This window comes from Limanda limanda, chromosome 17 (genome assembly GCF_963576545.1).
Source record: "Limanda limanda chromosome 17, fLimLim1.1, whole genome shotgun sequence".
Taxonomy (NCBI): Eukaryota; Metazoa; Chordata; class Actinopteri; order Pleuronectiformes; family Pleuronectidae; genus Limanda; species Limanda limanda.
Window position 1 is genome coordinate 21628410 of NC_083652.1, and position 16728 is coordinate 21645137.

At 42.6% G+C, this 16728-nt stretch overlaps 2 protein-coding genes across 2 annotated transcripts; one reads left to right on the forward strand and one right to left on the reverse strand.

The window, feature by feature from the left end:
* Window positions 1-3450: 3450 nt before the first annotated feature.
* On the reverse strand, window positions 3451-4080 carry LOC133023586 (RING finger protein 222). Its single transcript, XM_061090653.1, has one exon. The coding sequence runs from the start codon at window positions 4078-4080 to the stop codon at window positions 3451-3453; it is 630 nt and encodes a 209-aa protein (XP_060946636.1).
* Window positions 4081-6564: 2484 nt separating this feature from the next.
* Window positions 6565-16603, forward strand: ndel1b (nudE neurodevelopment protein 1-like 1b). Its single transcript, XM_061090652.1, has 9 exons — window positions 6565-6723; window positions 10511-10607; window positions 12392-12545; window positions 13605-13753; window positions 13959-14095; window positions 14210-14377; window positions 14471-14562; window positions 14703-14848; window positions 14979-16603. The coding sequence occupies exons 2-9, from the start codon at window positions 10522-10524 to the stop codon at window positions 15067-15069; spliced, it is 1023 nt and encodes a 340-aa protein (XP_060946635.1). The 5' UTR covers window positions 6565-6723; window positions 10511-10521; the 3' UTR covers window positions 15070-16603.
* Window positions 16604-16728: the final 125 nt, after the last annotated feature.

The window sequence follows — 16728 nt, forward strand, 5'->3', positions numbered from 1 at the left end:
GTTCCGTAGTTTTATTGAGCATTTGAAATGCTGTATAGGCCTATATTTACTATCTCACCTCACCACCAAGTGTGTTGGTCTAAAATGAAGCTCAAATTGTTTACATTTTGTGGGTGGGGGGGGGGGGGGATTTTAAAGAAGTTACAACAAAAAAAAAGAGAAGAAAAGGAAAAATCCGACAAAAAGTGTCATGCATGCGCCTAGATAGTCTTTTGATAATCCATGTTTTGTGTCAATCACTGTCTTTTTAGGGATTGTACGAGGGGGAATGAACAAAAATGTGTGGTTGATGGACTCTGGAGAATGTGGATCAGGATGAATGGTCCTGAGTGTGGGGGTTTTTGAGCAATACGGTAGAGGAGTGGACGTTGCCTGTGGATGTACTGCCTCCTTCTGCTTTCACGACTAGTGTGCAAACAGAACCTGCCGCTCGTCAAGCCCACCACGCCAACCCCCCTATGCCCCGCCCCCCCTCCTCCTCCTCCTCTGCTTAGCATATCGAGTGGAACACAGTGTGTACTGTGAAGCCTACCTGCAATCCTTATCAGAATGTCAGAAATAAATATATATATTAAACTCTACATTTTTAATAATCTCACCTGGTTCGTGTGGGTTTCATTTCTGCGATTTCTTTGAGATCAAAATGTTGCTGAAATCAATTTGTTTTTTTAAAGACTTTGTTATTGTTTGCAGGTTCCACATTCAGACCATATACTTCCTCCCATTATATGCAAGTGAAGCTAAAACACAACAGATGTTAACACAGATATTTTTGCGCATTTGGAGGCGGAGTCAGTAACTATCGGGGGACTGGTGCCACTAAAGCGAAGTCCCATTAATACACAATACTCATTTCATTAGTATCAAATATCAAATTTGCAGCACTCAAATATATAAATGGCAGTGGAATCACTATCAAAAAATTACAAAAACTATAAACATATTTATGATGTGTACTTTGGCTTTTTTATTGAAGCCATGTCCCGGCCACCGACATGGATGACGTGGGGTCAGTGACCTATACTGCTGCCAGACACCAGGAGGCAATGGAGATGCTTTAGCTTCACATTTGGGAAGAAGTCATGTCTCCCATTTTTATACACACTTTATGATTTAGACATTGTTACATTTTCACTCAATGCATGAAGAATAACTCCAGTTGTTCATGAAAAAAGGGGAAAAAATCCTTTTGTGGGGGTTATTTCCTGATTTCTTGATTGATGGGTGTGATCTTGTTCTGGCATCGAATGAAGCTGACGATGTAACTCCGGACAACTTGTTCCTTTATGCAACTCATACAATGAAGATTGAACAAGGAAATGCAGATGAAACCAGAGACCGCTCGTCTTCAGTTTTGGGTCGTTAGCGATGTTGGCTGCAGCGCTCAAGTTAGGAGAGCAACACTAAATAAATAAACGAATCAACATTAACAGCATTTTGGGCTTTCCCACACACATCAACATTCATTCACATCTGTACTTGAAACACACTGTTACTGGTTATTTTCCTGCAGAGTACTTCTTAAAACAGTGCTTTAAGTTTAGGAATAGGTTTAATCACATATTGCATAATTCATATTTTTGTAATTCCTGGCTAATCTCTTTCCACCCATCGCCTCCTCTGGCTTTTTGGGGTAAATCTGAGTCCTGAAAGTCCAAAACAGGGCTGTGGTGAAAAAGTCTGACTCAACAAATTGATTAAGCAGAAACCTGGCAGGGCTGAAACAGCAGAGGGCTTTTCGAAGGTGTAACCTGTGGGACTGGCCCGGCAGGATGACTGGGGGAGGAGGAAACTAGGAGTGTCCAGGTTTGACAGGGTGGAGGAGACACTCCTGACAATGAGTCCCTCGTTTGTTTGGATCCTCCGCCCCATACACGGTTACTCTGTCACGTATATGTTGAAATAATGGCGAACCACTTATGAACGCTTAGATTAAGACCAACTGACAGATTGATTTCCTTGAAAAACACATCATCTCGTCATTCGTGCCTAAATTAAACTCTCTACTGTCTATACATATATGTTTTTAGGTGTAATCTAATGCTACAGTCTAGCAGCGTGTCTCATTACAGCAATCAACCAGGCTCAGCTCATCTTTACCAGCCTCCTTCAGACTGGGGACATCAATTATTTCTAACTTGGGAGTTTTAAAGGCGACTTTGTTAACAGCGTCTTTGAACACACCACATGGGAAGCCTCTCACATGCTGTAAGAGATGAAGGTCCTGATACCACCACTAACTCCAGCCAGTTATTAGACACTGTTTCCATTTGATTTGCATGTTTAAGATTACCGCATGAAATGGAAACGATGAGATGATGTTTCATTTAATTTCGGACAACCTGTCCGTTGTGATGTAAGAGGGAGAGAGGATAACCTGAATGTTTTAACATGGTCTTTAGCACACTTTGCTCCCTTGTCAGATCCAGCTCATGTCTAATCGCTTGTGCAAACACACAAAGCTGTTGAAAGTGTTGTGTGGTGGTATAGTGCATTTTTTTTCCTTCCCACAGTGTCATGGCTTGCTGCTTGGAATCATCAATAACGTCAAATCGACTTGTTCCATTTTTGGTTGTTTGTGTCAGACGTCAAGAATGTCCTGTGCTGTTCTCTGACGTTGTTACCCTGCATGTTGGCTCCTTATGAAACAGGCCTAACTTGTCACAGACAGGAATGCAAAACAAAAGGCGTAGTTGTCAAGGCTTCCCTAACCTTCCCTTTACTTTAGACTGCTGCCTGGTGATTCACATAAAACAGGTGGCACGCCAATAAACTTCCTAAACTTTCCTTAAGTGGAAAGAGGGAAGATTACAGCGCCTGGTGATATTTTACAATCCAGAAGGATCCCCTGATTTGTACATTTTCTGATTATTTTCTCCAGTAAGACAAATTAAACTCATGTTACACACTCCATTGTATAGCTGATGGATAGTAAGACAAAGTAAAAATGTGGAATATGGCCAAAATGGCCACTAAATGCTAGATAGCAGGCTTCCTGTTGTGTTTTTCCAATTGCACCTAGAGACGTTTTTGTTTGTCTGGTCATGATACACCTGTATATCGATTTTTGTGAAGACCGGTCAATGTGAACACGTTCCAGGGGTCTCTGGGGGGGCACCGTTGAGCCATTTTGCGACGCCCATTGAAAATTCCTTCAGAATACGTACATTTTTACCACTTTCTGCAAATTTTGGTAAGAAGTTGAGCATGATAAAGCCCTCAAAAAGCCAATTCATTTGCCTGAATAATAATAATAATCATTACAATTCAATAGGGTCTCACCAGACACCTTTGATGTCTGTGCTCGGGCCCTAATAAACTCATGTCACACACTTGCATAGCCTATAGCTGATGAACAATGTTAAATTCGTGGATTCCACTAAGAGTCTTTTTAAATATCAGTTCATCACTCCTTATGGGCACTTCCTAATCCAGTCATTAAACGCTGAGCTATGCCAATAAAATCCAGGGTAAAGTAGCAGCCACCAGTGCGAGGAGCGTGAAGGCGGACAGCAGGACGACCAGGCATCGAGCGGTGGTGCACAGTCTGCGCCTGCGCCTGCGCTGCTGCGGCCGCACCGCAGTCATCACCGCGCTGAGCGCATCCTCCTCAGCCATGGGTCGCCCCTCGCCGCTGATGATGAAGATCTGAGACGCGTTGTAGCCGGGGCTGATCAGCCTCTGTCGCCGGGCTCGCTCCATGATCCCCCTGAAGCAGCGGGCGACCCGGTCCACCCCCCTCGGCAAAGGGGTCCCGGGGGTCCGCCGTGCGCCCGGGAGCTGGCCCGGCGGCACAGGCACCTCCAGGGTCTGCGCCTCATCCGGGGGGGTCTTGTCCGGCGCCGCGGGGGGCACCAGCGCTTCCTTCTGCTTCCTGATGAACGTCAGGTGTCGACACACGGGGCAGATGATCGTGTCCCTGATGTTGCCATCCCTGTTGATGCTGACCAGCGTCTTGACCAGGCAGTCGTGGCAGAAGACGTGTCCGCAGCTCAGGGTCCTCTCGGTGCCGGACAGACACTCATAGCACACCGGACACTCCTGGGCGTCCTCCTGGCTGTCCTCGCTGGAGAATGCCATTGAGGGGGAAATGATCACTGAATGTTATCCAGTTTAAAATCGGAGCCTTTGGTATAGATGTCCTGTGAAGTTCAGCTCCAAGTTGCGTGTTCCTCAGCGCACGGTGCTCTTCTCTTCGGGCTGTGGGTGGAGGCAGCACCTTGTAAAACAGGGTCTGTCCCCTGGGGCTGCACCGACGTGACTGATCGAGTCCCCAAGAGACATCACTGGCACTTCAAGTGGCCAAGCTGGTTCATATTTCATGTTCTTCAGACAAGGCAGTTTATCCTGAAATTCTTCTCTGTCATCTCTGAGTCAAGTGTATTAATTGGGGGAAATATTCGTTTTCTTATTTATGAATTCTGCATTTATCTACTAGGAACAGTTGAGGCCATATTCTATTATGTTCTATTCTATTCGTACATCATTTGATTATTTGATGCTACACCTGACAACTGTTTCCCCCTGTGTGAGGTTCATTACCTGACATCATACGCCACCTTGCGTCCACTGTAGTGCAGGTTAGTCATAGCAAATCCAAAACAAGGTGCGGCTGAAGCCCAGAATATTTAGAAAAAACTAAATCGATGTCACCACACTCCTTGGAATTTGCTGTTGTGGATTCAGAGTTAAGTCCTTGAAGGAAAAAGTCATTTATAAAAGAGATAGAGAATGACGTGACATAAATAGCCCAAGATAAAACGAAGGAAGACTGAACTGGAAGTGTTTACAAGACTTTGCCTGGCTACAGAAGTTGTGTTTGAAATTATATAGTTGAAATAACAGAAAAAATACTGGCGATAGTTATTTTACTATTATAATAATGGTAAACATAATACAAATAAATGTAAGATTTTTTAAATACATTCATTCAGAATCAGGTGTGTGGTCTGAAATATTAATAGCTGGGTCCGAACTCATGGGTAAGTTTGGCAGGACTTCAACCACCTATTCATTGCACAATATCTAATAATATGTACATTTAAAAACAAAAATGAACCATAACCGTTTCAAATTAAATATAAAAAAATAAAAATTAAATTAAACTAAATAAGAAAATTTAATTTAATTAAATTTTTAAGAAAATTGTTTAAAAAACTGTGCGCGCACATCCTGCGCAGAAACCTACTGCGCAGGAATTGTGCGTGCAGGTTTTTAAAAAAAAAATGTATTCATTTAATTTAATTTAATTTCTCTTTTTTTATATTTAATTAATTTAATTTTACATAATGTAAATATATTTTGCAATTAATAGGTGATTGAAATCCTGCCAATTTTAAAAGTTCAGTATATTGCCGGCACGAAGATAAGAAAGATTGGAGATCGAAGCCGCGATTTTCGTGTTGAAGAACGACCACTTTGCCCAATAGGCCAGACCGCCTGCTGACTCCCACAAGGAACTAAGCAGCATAAGAAGATGGACAATGTATCGCGTGTGTGTTCGTACACGCTGTATATCTACTTCTGTGTCAGCACTGTGTCCTATCTGGTATATCATTGTACACCAGTCCAGTATTATCATCCAGTACACATACTTTTATACCGGCCCTGTGTCCTATCTAGTATCTTCATCTATACCAGCCCTGTGTCCTTTCTTTTAAATATATACTTTATACCGGCACTGTGTTCTATCTTGTATATACATCTATACCAGCACTGTGTCCTTTTGTTACATTAACACATATTATATTATATTGCATTACATTGCATATTACAAATTTACATTGCTGTTTTGCATTTTGCATTTCACTTTTTACTTTACTTTTTATATCTTTTATCTTTTATATATTTTTATTTTATAGATATTTTTTTTTTCTTATGTCTGTTGTATTTATTGTGTTTTTAAGTTTTATGTTCATTGTATGCACCAACAACCAGAGCAAATTCCAGGTAGGTGTAAACCTACTTGGTAATAAACACACTCTGATTCTGATTCTGATCTTAGTATCTCCATCTATACCGGCCTTGTGTCCTATCTAGTATCTTCATCTATACCAGCCCTGTGTCCTTTCTTTTAAATATATACTTTATACCGGCACTGTGTTCTATCTTGTATATACATCTATACCAGCCCTGTGTCCTTTCGTTACATTAACACATATTATATTATATTGCATTACATTGCATATTACAAATTTACATTGCTTTCTCCTGTTTTGCATTTTGCTCTCCTGTTTTGCACTTTGAATTTCACTTTTTACTTTACTTTTCATATCTTTTATCTTTTATACATTTTTATTTTATATATATTATTTTTTCTTATGTGTGTTGTATTTATTGTGTTTTTAAGTTTTATGTTCATCGTATGCACCAACAACCAGAGCAAATTCCAGGTAGGTTTAAACCTATTTGGCTACTTTACCGGCCTTGTGTCCTATCTAGTATCTCCATCTATACCGGACTTGTGTTCTATCTCTCAAATCTACTTCTACACCGGCCCTACCCATTTCCTGACGTCAACGTGAGCTACGTCAGCGCGTACGTATGTCCGGGCCATGACGTCTCTTCCGGGAGACGCGTTGGCAGTTTCCTAAACACGGAGCAGCTCAGTCAGTGCGAGCGGACTGAGGACAGGACACAGGGCGGAAGTGTGTGTGTCTGTTGTGTGTTGGATGTAAAGACACCGAACCTGAGGACAGACCCACTCCGCTTGGACATGAGCAGGTGAGTCCATCTGTCCTTTGCTGATGACGACGCGTGGGGGGGGGGGTCACGGTGTCGTGTTATATCCACAGTCTGTGTTTATCGCGACGCTCGGGTTTCGAACTCGGTTCTTGCGTCATATTCTCACGTTTTACGCGTTAATTTGTCTTATTTCCACGCTGTGAATCCTCAGGGTTGTTATCGTTAGGCCAGACAACCGCGTTCTACGTGTTAGCTGTCGACAGGATGACAGCAGCGGTTTGATGAACCTTCACGACAACCTGCTAGTTTATCTGAATCTGACCTGACGGGTATTACTGTTATTTATTTGCAGCTTCATTTTCCTTTACTCAATATGTTTATTATGGCCCTACATTTAAAACAAACTGTTATTTATGGCGAATGATATTTACAGAATAACCTCAGTTTAATATTTATATTTTTAGTTTCTTTGATTATATAACACACAAACAAAATGGGACCAGGTCTGGGGAATAACGGATATAAGAACTGTTAGAATTTGATTTAAAATGACAAACTGTAGCTCTTATTATTGTTCACATTAGATCAAAACAAGAAGACAATGTGAATAAGCATTTGTGTGAAGGCAGGGCAATAAAACAAGAGCAATGATTATCCCAATATAATTTTCAGCAATAGCAATGTAGTTCAATTGTAGTGCTTATTCATTGTAGGACAGTAAAGAGCTCAAATACTTAACTCATCTTCCTCTGATTTGTGAAATGTTCTGCTGTTTACAGACGAGTTTAAAACCACAACTAGCAAACATGAGTCTTTAAACTTAAAAGAAATAATGTGGAATTTATCGAGAGTTACCATATTGTTCTCATATGGCCCTAATTTGTGTTATCATAAGATCCGATCATTGATGGATCACTTTCATCACATAAGCTTCATACCAAGTAATACTGTAAATATACAGTGAAACCCAATTGATAAAGGAGAAGCAGAATGACTTGACAGAAAGTGTTTTCAAAAATGTAGCCATAGATAAATTCTCAATATATTAAGACAGTTTAGTCACAATATGTCCTGAAAACTAACACCCAAACAAAATGCGTCCATAGTTACAACTGGAAGAATAAATGAGTCACAGTCCAGCTCACCGCTCTCTTGGGCCTAGAATAAGGAGAAGTGACTCCATCAGAGCTTTAAATTCTTAGTAAACACCACGTGAGTCATCTGCATCAGAGAAAAAGAGGATGTAGAGACAAGGATGTGGGGAAAGGAAGCATGTCTCTTTTCACTACTACCTTCCCTTGTCTGTAGTTCCCAAAAGGTCTCCACACACAGATGGTGAAATGTCCCCTGCACCATGTCTGCTGGCTGTGGGCCCTGGACCTGGCAGCAGACAAATAGATCGGAGGGTCAAACTCACACCACTCCAAAAGGATGCTGAAATGAGAGACAGAGAGAGAGAGCGAGAGAGAGAGCAGGAGCCGTCATGTCCTCTGTCCTCAGAGTCCCAGCGTCGTTACGTGTTATAGCTTACCAGCTAGGGATGGGGGGAAAAATCGATTCAGTTACAAATCGCGATTCTTGTGAATGGCGGTTTTAAATCGCCATGCTGCCTCCATAATCGATTTTTTAAAAAAAACAAAAAAAAAAAAACATATTTATTGGTTTATACGGGGGGGGGGGTTATATGGGGGAGCAGCATCACCCCAGAGCATGTTGACCAGCTCTTGTTTTTGCACAAGAATCTAAACATACCCAAGCACTAGCTTTGTTTACTTTCAAAGTTTATATTTTAAGTAAACTTTTTTTCATTCTATTTAATTCACCTTTTATTTATTGTTTAAAAGTAGCCTAAGTGGCATACATTTCTTAATCTGTCAGTTTGTGTGCAGTTGACAGGGGCTATACAATAATAGGGCACATTTTTATTTCTTTTCTCTATTGGCTGCCCGGCAGTCATTAAGTTAATGTTAATATTTGAAATAAAACTTGTAAAGTTCTAAGTGAATTTGACTGTGTTGTATTTGAAGGAATGATTCAACATTTTTCCATGGTCCAGTATTTAAAAAAAAAATAAAAATAAACAAAAGAAATCCCAGGAAATCGTAATATCCAATCGCAATACTTACAGAATCGCAATACATATCGTATCGCCACCTAAGTATCGTGATAGTATCGGGAGGTGACTGCTGATTCCCGTCCCTATTACCAGCACAGTGGCGGTCAGTCATCATATGTACTGCATGTGTGAAGTAGCTCTGGCAGGAGTAGACCTCCGTCACATGATTTAATGAGCCCGTCGGTGAGCTAGTAAGCAGCCATATTTTTCTCAGTGGGTGTTTAGGCTTTAGATCTGAATCACCATGGAAACAGTCTCCTGTCGCTCAGAGACCTACTCCCACAAAACACCGGATCACCTTTTCGGTCATAATAACTACATATCGGTTACGTTTTGCTAGACTAGCTGGAATTTCTCGTGTCTGCTTATCATCAGAAGAAGATATGGTTCAGGTTATTCCCCTGGAGAGAGTTCACGACTCTGCTTAAGTAACATGTTACGTCAACTTTGGGAACATTTCGCCGTCCCCTCCCTTCTGTTGTTCTGGTCTCCAGTTTCCTCTGAGATTTCCACAGCGGTGTACAGACACGTGAGGGGTCTGCAGCCAGGGAATTGTTGATGACGCCAACTCAGAGGAATGTGAGAAGGGGGACGAGGGTCTGCCTCTGAGTCTGCATCTCAGTCCGCTTCTTGGAAAGAGAAATAACCACGTGTCCTTGTCTAAGCCCAACCCAGGCTAGTGTGGCCAATACGTAATAATGATAATAATAATGTCTTCATTAACACATGTCACTTCTTTTTCTTATTTATTCAACCAGCTTTTGTGCAGACAGTTGCAACAACAATCAAACTACGTTCCCCAAGATTTATAAATAACCTGTCTGCAGGAAATCCTAGTGAGCTCAGGTGGGATTATAAATACTCCTGGAGCTCCATACTGTGGGCAGCAGTAACACACACACAGAACACAGACACACACACACACACACACACAAATGCCTCGTTCTCAGCTGTGTGTTAAATATTTTGAATTCTACCAGACTGCCACATAGAAGAGGCCGAGTTGAGTTCCTTCCAGTAAAGAGAAGAAAGGAAAGATGAAAAACTTTTCCAATCTTCAGAACCAGGCCACAACAGACAGCTCTGAGTGGCTCCGATAAGTGATGTTGACTTCACAGACAGGGTTGAGCTGCTGTGAGGTTTGATGTAATGTAATGATTCAGTCAGGAATTGTACTGGGACCAGTCACAGAGGCTGGTAACAGAAAGGTTTGTCATGTCGGCCAATCAGTCAGGTTATTTCAGTCAGTAAGTATTTCCATTGGAGACTGATTCATGAGGAACTATGGATAACTCCTGCCTCAGCTTTATTTTCTCTCCCTTCACAAAGAAGGCTATGTTGTCATCTGGTTAAATTTTGTGCAGAATCAGCAGATCCAGATACAAATTTGGATCTAGGCAATTTGAATGTAGTTTCACGAGGACACTGTCATTCTAGTGTTGTTATGTTATGTTCTCCTGTTGAGAATGAGAGACATCTCTAATCGTGATTTATCTGGAAGCTCGACCCTGAGATTAGAAAGGAACGCACAGACCTGACTGCATGCCAGAGGATGTAAATAGTGTTGTGCCATGTGTGCGTCCCCTGATGGTCTTTCCTTATTTAGATTACTTGGCCTTCTTTAACCTCATTAGCATGGACTGTGTATTGTTTTCATAGAAACTCTTAAGTAATGTAAATCACTAATTAATATGTGAATTCAATCCTCAGGTTGCCCTGACATGGACACAGAGATGATTCCCAAATTTTCGTCAAAAGATGAGGAAGTGGATTACTGGAAGTCACAAGCCCTCAAATATAAGAAAAGGTAAGCGACTCCAATGAATTCTCCTGCGAAAAAATATCTTTATTGAATTTCTTTGCCTTTGTGAGTTGACATGAATCATTCATTCATTCACTGTATGCGGTAATTCATGAATATAGACGATATTTTCCGTTCTCAGCCTTTTCTACATAAAGAAAATGTTGTTTACTCAGCTCAGTCTCAAAATTTGGGTTTTGTAACAATGTGTCATCGCTTTATTTTATTGTCTGTGTTGCAAGAAAAATTAAAATTTTAGACGGAAGCAAAACATTTCAACTCCCGACCATCAAAAAAAAGTTGTTGCCACCCGCTCTTACGTAATACATAGGCTGATGCTAATTTGCTGAATACGTAGTTTTGTGTGTTGTAATGAAAGATGTTGTTACACAATAATTTTCAAACTTTACTGACCAAATGTTTTCAAATATTCAGTTTAAAAGTTTGATCACAAAAAGACTGTATTTAGGCACATAAGGGAATTGAGCAGACATGTTTTTTTAAAGGTCTGTGCCCACAAACAGCTGTGGCCTACGCAGGAGGAAATGACTACATCTTTGATTTCTTAAACAGAGACCACAGTATATGCTAGGTATAAGCAGCAGGGGCCCTTATGAGTGCTGGGTAAGATCTTTGTCGAACTCGGTCTGTCTGTATTTTCTATTTGTGGAATTTGGGGGCCCATCGCTCTTTGGAGGAAGCATAAAACTGCACAGAGAGGGTTTAAATCCTGGAAACTCCTGCTGTGGGTACAGGGTATGGGGATGAAGCATCAGCCAATGGAAAAATCACTTTTACAGCAAACCATCACGTTGCCAGCATGCTGAGTTCATTAGTTACCTTCTAAGAAGTTAGCTCCTTGAAGTAATTTCCTGATTTATGCTGCTCTGTGTCACACATGTTGTTCTGATCTGCTGGTAAACCGGTGCGAGGGCGGACAACTCTACGTGTGGTTAAACTGGGAAGTTATAGAGCCCAGCGTGCTGATGAAGCAGCCTCTGTGGCAATGGTATGTGTGGGCCGGCACAACAACTGATTCATGGATTCCACTGCGGTGTAGAGCCACTGAGAGGCCATTATACCAGCGGAGGTCAGCTGATCTGGGAGCAGTGAGAACCACGTTTTCACACCACAGGCGGACAAATCAGGGTCGGTTTAGATTATTTAAATACTTATATAATAACATTATACATAATATATAAGACAATAACTCCTCTTCATTTTCCCTCCATCTCTGCATGGACGTATTTACTTTAAAAGATAGAAACCAGGTGATAAATTGTGTATTATTCCCAAAAGGTTTCTGAATTGTCAGCGCAGACACACATCCTGTTTCCTTGCCCCCCCTCATTCTCTCTTTAGCCCTGACCCTTAACCCCCCCCTTCCACAGACCCATGACAGCAGGCCTGTTTTTCTGCGTTACTTCCCGACCACCTTCTGTTACAGTTCAGCTGTCTCGTCAGAGCTGTATATTTAGAATTCCTAGCTCGACATTGCTGAGCCGCTGCCGCTGCCCCACTGTTTCCTGTTTGGCAGAGGCAGAATTGCAGGTTAAAAATCTGCAAATATCTCCCTGGCTTTTTCGTGCAGGTTTATTTCTGGCCAGTGGAGGTAAAGCTACCAGAACATGCCGGGCTCATCTTACAGGACAAAAGGAAGCCTCTCTCTTCCAGAGCCCATTCAGCCAGTCAGCTCTACACAATTGAATGGCGGACGATGAACAGGGTAGCTGGTTACTGACAGTAATTGTTTGTCTGTGTGTGTGTGTGTGTGTGTGTGCACCATCCAGCTGCCATGATGCACAGGAAGAGCTGCAGGAGTTCCAGGAGGGGAGCCGAGAACTGGAGGCCGAGTTGGAGGCGCAGCTCAGCCAGGCCGAGCACCGCCTTCGAGACCTGCAGACGGAGAACGAGAGACTGAAGAACGAGGTGGCCAACCTCAAGGTAACTGTGCCTGGGGACCTGCTGCGAGGCTTCGCTTGGGATTGGTTTGCTTGTACGATCTGCGGGTCAGGACGCTGATAAAGGAATTAGCTACATCGGAGGTCATCTGCTCTGCTGGAGCCAAAGGTCCAACGTCTGATTCGTGTAGTAGCTGTTAATAGGGAATGCTGTTACATAATCCTCCCGCACTTCTTAATTGGATGTCAGGATAAGGAGAAGTTATATCAGAGCCGACTTCACCACCTGCCAGAATGTCCACTGTGCTCCTCAAATCATTGTTGTCGTTACTGTAGCTATTGTGATTAGCTCGCAGAAGCTAATACTAAAGACGAACAGTGTAAAGGAGCCAGGGAGACGGTGAATCATGGTTTCCAGGCATGAAGCTCTGCCACTGACGGCACTGTGGAGGACACCAGAGCAAAGGAGCCACTGGGCCTGTCCAGGGAACAAAGAGACCCTTTGACAGTCAAATAATGTAGAAGAACATCTTTACTAGCTGTCTCATGACCCTCCTAATTCACCAGGTTTCCCCTTTAACGACTGTTGTACTATCAACCGTCTCCAACTTGTTCAAAATACTGCCGTTCTTACAAATAACACAAAAGTATGAACACATCCCCCACGTTCTCGCTTCATAAAATTGTACTGCTTGTTGTTAAATCTCTTAGCCCTTCTAATCCCGTACATACCTGTTTGTGATCTCAGATCTGCAGATCAACTGTTGCTTTTGGTTCCCAGGGTAAAGTGTAAAAACTGAGGCTCCATGACTACGGAATAACCGACCTACCTTGTTGCCCTCTTTTAAATCTCATTAAAGCCTCATTTTAATAAAAGGCTTTTAACTAGATTTCTTATCTGTGTATGTAATCTTTCTGTTTCTACGTTAGTGAAGCACTTTGTAAACTTGTTTTTGAAAAGTGATATATAAAAAAAGTGTCAACATTATTGTACAATTATTGTAAAATTGCAAATGGATCTTACATGCTGCAAATGGATCTTCATTTTCTTGTGTCTCCCATACACTCACTCCCTGTTCTCCACTGTTTCCATCTCTATCAGGAGAAGCTGGAGCAGCATTACGCCCAGAGCTACAAGCAGATATCGATGCTGGAGGATGACCTGGGCCAGACGCGCAGCATCAAGGAGCAGCTCCACAAATACGTCCGAGAGCTCGAGCAGGCGAACGACGACCTGGAGAGAGCCAAAAGGTCAGAGGGGAAACTGAATGTTTAGGTTGTGATGTATATGATGTAGTAGCACATTGAAATTAAGGGCTTAACATTTTTTCTTCTGCCAATTTAATATGAGACAAAGGCTTAGGGTTGATATTTAGGTTTGTTTGATTTGTATATAGTTGGAGCTACAGTATTGACCATAAACGATATTAACAGTTCCTCTCATTTGTACGTGCAGGGCCACAATAGTGTCTCTGGAGGACTTCGAGGGCCGTTTGAACCAGGCTATCGAGAGAAACGCCTTCCTGGAGAGCGAGCTGGACGAGAAGGAGTCGCTTCTCGAGTCTGTGCAGCGGCTGAAAGACGAAGCACGAGGTAAAGACAACGCACACAAGGAACCACCCTGCCCCTTTCTTCGCAGGCAGTATGTCACCTGTGCAAGGAGTAGCAGGAGTAGCATTTCACGAGTGTGACTCTTGTCCCCTGCAGACCTGAGACAGGAGCTGGCGGTGCGGGAGCGGACGACAGATCGGATGTCAGCACCCAGCTCCCCCACCTCAGACATCGACAAGATGGATTCTGCAGTGCAGGCCTCTTTGTCCCTCCCGGCCACACCTGTAGGAAAGAGCATAGAGCATCCCTTCATCAGCCCGAAAGGTGGAGGACTTGTCTCACGCTTATACTTCAACGCAGTAGATGGAAATTGAACTGCTGAGTGTAATGATATCTGCTTGTTATTCCTCCCTCTAGCTTTGACTAATGGCTGCGGCAGCTCCTCCCTCACTCCCTCCGCAAGACTTTCAGCTCTTAACATCGTCGGTGATCTCCTGAGAAAAGTCGGGGTAGGTCTTAATCCTTTTTTTTTTTTATAATTATTATTATTATTATCTTGTTTTGGTTGCTTAGAAACACTGTCTCATCAGCCACAGAACAAACAGAAATATATTTATATCGAGATTTCTGTTTCCTATTCTTCCTCTAGGCCTTGGAGTCCAAGCTCGCAGCCTGTAGGAACTTTGCCAAAGATCAGGCCGCGAGGAAAAACTACACCTCCGACAGCAGCACACTCATCAACAGCAACGCCACCAAATTCTCTCACTCTCTACATACCTCTTACTTCGATAAAACGTGAGTCCTCGGCTACACAAAAGCGCACGACACAAACTGGATGTGCAGAGAGTAGCCGGCGTATTACACCTGGTGTTGTGTTGTTTTTGTTGGCGTCTGCTAATGTTATGCGTGTACTTGGCAACTGTAGGACTGTTAATGGATTGGACCCAAGCTCCTTGACCTCCATGGCGCCATCCAGGGCTGTGTCTCCACCAGGCCTGCTGCCTCTGAGTGTGTGAGCGGTCCCCGTTGCCCCGCAGACCTCCACTGAAACTCTTATCCACCCATCACAGTGTGGGAACAGAGGACACTTGAAAGACCATTACATTGTGTGTGCACGTGCGTGTGTTTGTGTATGTGAGAGTGAGAGTGACAGCGATGTGTTTGCCTGTGTTGGGATTGTGCATTTTTGAACCTGATGTGTGGAAGAGAGGCTCGACTATACAATGAACCTGCCTCCGGTTTGCAGCTGTAAATGCATCAGTGTGTAGGCGCACAGTGTTGTGTGCTCACGTTCCTACCACTTGCATGTGCCTAAAGCTGCACTGTACTGTGCTTGTATGAATGTCATTGCAACGTGTCGCTCTCTAGATGTCCACTCTGAACTGGTTGTGTCTCTAGTTCCACTGTTCATTTGAAAAATCCCCCCCCCCCCCTCCCCCTTCGACAAAAGGTCTGCAACAGACTTCAGCTTCCTCAATTTTTTTTCTTTCTTTCCTGTATTTTCACTTAAATTGCACAGTTGAACTCGTTTTTAATTTAGAATGTATTATATTTAAAAAAGGGATGTGTTAATATTAACTAATTTATCTCACAGTATGCTTTAAAATGCAACATTTTTCTACTTGCAATTTTTCCTGCATGAGTGCATATTTAAAGTGGGGGGTTGGAGAGGCGTGGTCCGGGGCCCCTGTATTAACGACTGAAGTGAATGTTGATCGTTCAAAGCCATGTAGCTGCAGCGCCGTCTGTCCTCCTGTTACCGGCTACTTGCTGTCATTGATTTGGAAGTAGTCTCCGCGCCGGTTCTGTCCTCTGGGTCAAAGCCGCACTTAAACAAACGGCTCCTTTTGCCGCAGAACGAGTGTTTCCTCCGCGGACAAGCGTTGGCAATTTGAGGAAACAGATTTGCCTTTTTTTTTTTTTTTTCTTTTTTATGTTTGATGTATAGATTTTTTTGAAGTTTTGTGACCACGTTCCGATGGCACGGTGCACTCGCAACATGAGTGGTTGAATTTAACTTTATAAAACTCAAACATGAATACTTAGAAACAAATGGAGGATCCTCTTCGAGACTGTCCGGTAACTTTGGCTGGTTTGTGTTGGTAGCGTTCAGCCGCTGTGTCATGCAGCCCGTTTTGCAGAGCATCCGATCCTTTGACTTGACTCTTGGATTTTTCGAGGGCTGGATATTAGACGTTCATTTTCCAACACATTGCTTTGTTGACGCATTTCTTTCTCTCCGACCTTTGTGTCACCATTTTGACATCTTGTTTCATATTGGAAGGCCTCAGTTTCGAGATGTCACTCTGAGCCTGTTACTAACGTGTGTTCTACCATCAGTGTACAGAGCTTGCAGGGATGGTGATTTTGCCGAGCTCCACATTGTACATACGGACATTAGGCATTAAAGTCCTATTTATTTCAGATTCTGTATGGCATGTGTTCATATAACGAGTTTTACTATTGAACAGTGGTGATGGTCACTGTGTTATGATATCATATTGTTTGTCAAAATTGTTTAAGTAAATAAAGACTGAGATGATAAATAAACTGTGGACTTGTGTCATACTCTCTGGGTAAAGATGATGAAATTCTAAGAACAAGGTCCAATTACTGGACATTTCCTGGAGAATTTAGGTCCAAATTTGGAGCCGTGATGAAGTATGACTAAGATC

Coding starts and splice junctions, on each gene's coding strand:
- LOC133023586 (XM_061090653.1), bottom strand. CDS start 4,080: ATGGCATTCTCCAGCGAGGACAGCCAGGAGGACGCCCAGGAGTGTCCG.
- ndel1b (XM_061090652.1), top strand. CDS start 10,522: ATGGACACAGAGATGATTCCCAAATTTTCGTCAAAAGATGAGGAAGTG. Junction 12,546..13,604: donor ACGAGGTGGCCAACCTCAAG/GTAACTGTGCCT, acceptor CATCTCTATCAG/GAGAAGCTGGAGCAGCATTA. Junction 14,849..14,978: donor ACCTCTTACTTCGATAAAAC/GTGAGTCCTCGG, acceptor TGGCAACTGTAG/GACTGTTAATGGATTGGACC.